General features: G+C 34.7%; 1 protein-coding gene across 1 annotated transcript in view; it reads right to left on the reverse strand.

Moving 5' to 3' along the window:
• The window catches only part of OSBPL11 (oxysterol binding protein like 11), a 130,090-nt gene that overhangs the window by 55,295 nt on the left and 72,673 nt on the right, over positions 1–2,122 (reverse strand). Inside the window, exon 6 of the mRNA XM_042782124.1 lies at positions 260–461. Within this exon, the coding sequence (XP_042638058.1) occupies positions 260–461 (202 nt within the window). The remainder of the gene's footprint in view (positions 1–259; positions 462–2,122) is intronic.

Consider the following 2,122-nt stretch of genomic DNA (forward strand, 5'->3'; position numbering starts at 1 on the left):
ATATAGGTTGTGAGGTTAATTTTTGACATGCTGAGTTTGAGGTCTCTAAAGGGATATTTGATGACATTAAACATTAGACTTAGAATCACTTTAGATCCAAAGAACACAACAGGAAGAATTTGTATAAAATTAGTGTGAAACTTAAAACCAAAAAGCTCGTTGGGCTTTTATTAATTTCTTTAATGAAGATTTTCTGGTGTTAGAATTACAATGAATAGTCTTTTTTACATTTTGGCCCTCCATGTTATCCATCGCTTACCTGAAGGCAATGAGCCCTTCTGATGTGATGCATGCTGTAACTGAAGAATATGAAAACAGTCATTCAAGCAGTTCATAGTTGCCATGGAAGTTGCTTTGAGCATTAAGAGATCCTGGTCCAAGGAACTAAGATGGCCAGAAGCAGGAAGGCATTCAATTCGTCTAATTAAGTCTCTCTGTTGTCCTTCGGCGTGAGACATCATCTAAGAAAAACAGCAGTTCTGTAGGTCCCACTTATCACTTCTGTATAGCACGTAAACATACAGTTGCCATTTTAATTACCATATTCAAGTTCTGAGTCACTTTTTAGGACATATTAGGCTTAGAAATCTACTTTAAGTTTGTTTAGCTATTAACAATGTTCAATTAATGAGCATTTATTTGTGTTTATCAATTGAGCACAATATGGAGAGCTTTGGCAGCTATACTTTTTCTGTGGAGGCAACAAAGTCCAAAAAATTTCCTACTTTTTATTAATAGTACAAATTTATTTAAGTCATCATCCAGAGCACCCTTATCAGCATCAAATATTTCATACCAAAGTAAAATTAATTCCTGATCTGGGCTGTAATCACTTTCTTCTCAGCACCTCAGTCAGGCTCAGTTTAAAACTACACTGAGAACATGACAGTTTATCCACTTCTGTCCTCACCTAACTTTCTGGTCCTGCTAGCTAATTTTAGAGCAAGTTAAAAGAGTTTAACACACCGTGATTTGATTAGGAGCCTTATCCACTTTTCCTAATAGAGCTAATGGAATAACAATGATTGATGAGAAACTCATTTTTTTTTTTTAAATTGTGATTTGGGTGAAGATTTACAGAGCAAATTCACTTTCCATATAGCAGTTCACATATACTTTGTCTCATGTCACTGACCACAGTTTACCACAATGCAAAAGTGGGAGGGGAGCTGTTGCATTGTGGTAAACTGTGGTCAATGACATGAGACAAAGTATATATGAACTGCTGTATAGAAAGTGAATTTGCTCTGTAAATCTTCACCCAAATCATAATTAAAAAAAAATGTGTGTACAAACACACATATTTTCTAATAACTATAGTTTAAAACAAACAAAAGCCAAGAAGAAATAAGAGAAAGAAAAAAACCACAACTGGTGGGAAGCATACTAATACATTAATAGCGGTAGTTTCTGATTGGGAAAACAATGCCCGATTTTTGTTTCTTCTTTCAACCGTATGGTAGTTTCTAAACGTTCTATAAATTGTATATTGCTTCATAACAGAAGAACATTTATGCTGGACTACTTAGAATTTCTCCAAAGTATCAACCCAGTTCACAACTCACAATTTAGCTCTTTTAATATCTGAAATGCCCTCTCCCCTAAATTAACTGACTGAGCTTCTCTGACTTCTCCAGACCTTTTTCAAAATCAGAATTATCTACCCATTCACCTGTTCTCCCAGACTTTTTTCCTGTTAGTAGCACTTCACATATTACGGTTAACTAATTTACATGTTTCTTCCCAACCAGACTGAGTTCCTTAAAGGGGAACACACATCATTTACTGACCTCTGTGTCCTGACCTACACCTACAATTCCACTAAAAACAGTTTATTGGCTCAAAATGTTTAATTTGGACACACAATAGGATGGGATCTGACTATGATAAACATTTTCCTGAGTAGACTCACTATTTTTCTAAAATATCTTTCTTTCTGGAGGACATTATGCTGAGTGAAATAAGTCAATCACAGAAGATCAAATATTGTATTAGTTCATCATTGTAGAAAGTCAAGGAAAGATTTATATATGGAAGGAAACTTTCTTGGCTACCAGTGGGAGGGGGGGCAGGAAATGCAGCAAAAATCTTAAAAAACGAAAATAAAAAAAAAAAAAAAAAA

This window comes from Orycteropus afer, unplaced genomic scaffold, assembly GCF_000298275.1.
Source record: "Orycteropus afer afer isolate SDZICR_OR568_19922 unplaced genomic scaffold, OryAfe1.0 scaffold00245, whole genome shotgun sequence".
NCBI lineage: Eukaryota > Metazoa > Chordata > Mammalia > Tubulidentata > Orycteropodidae > Orycteropus > Orycteropus afer.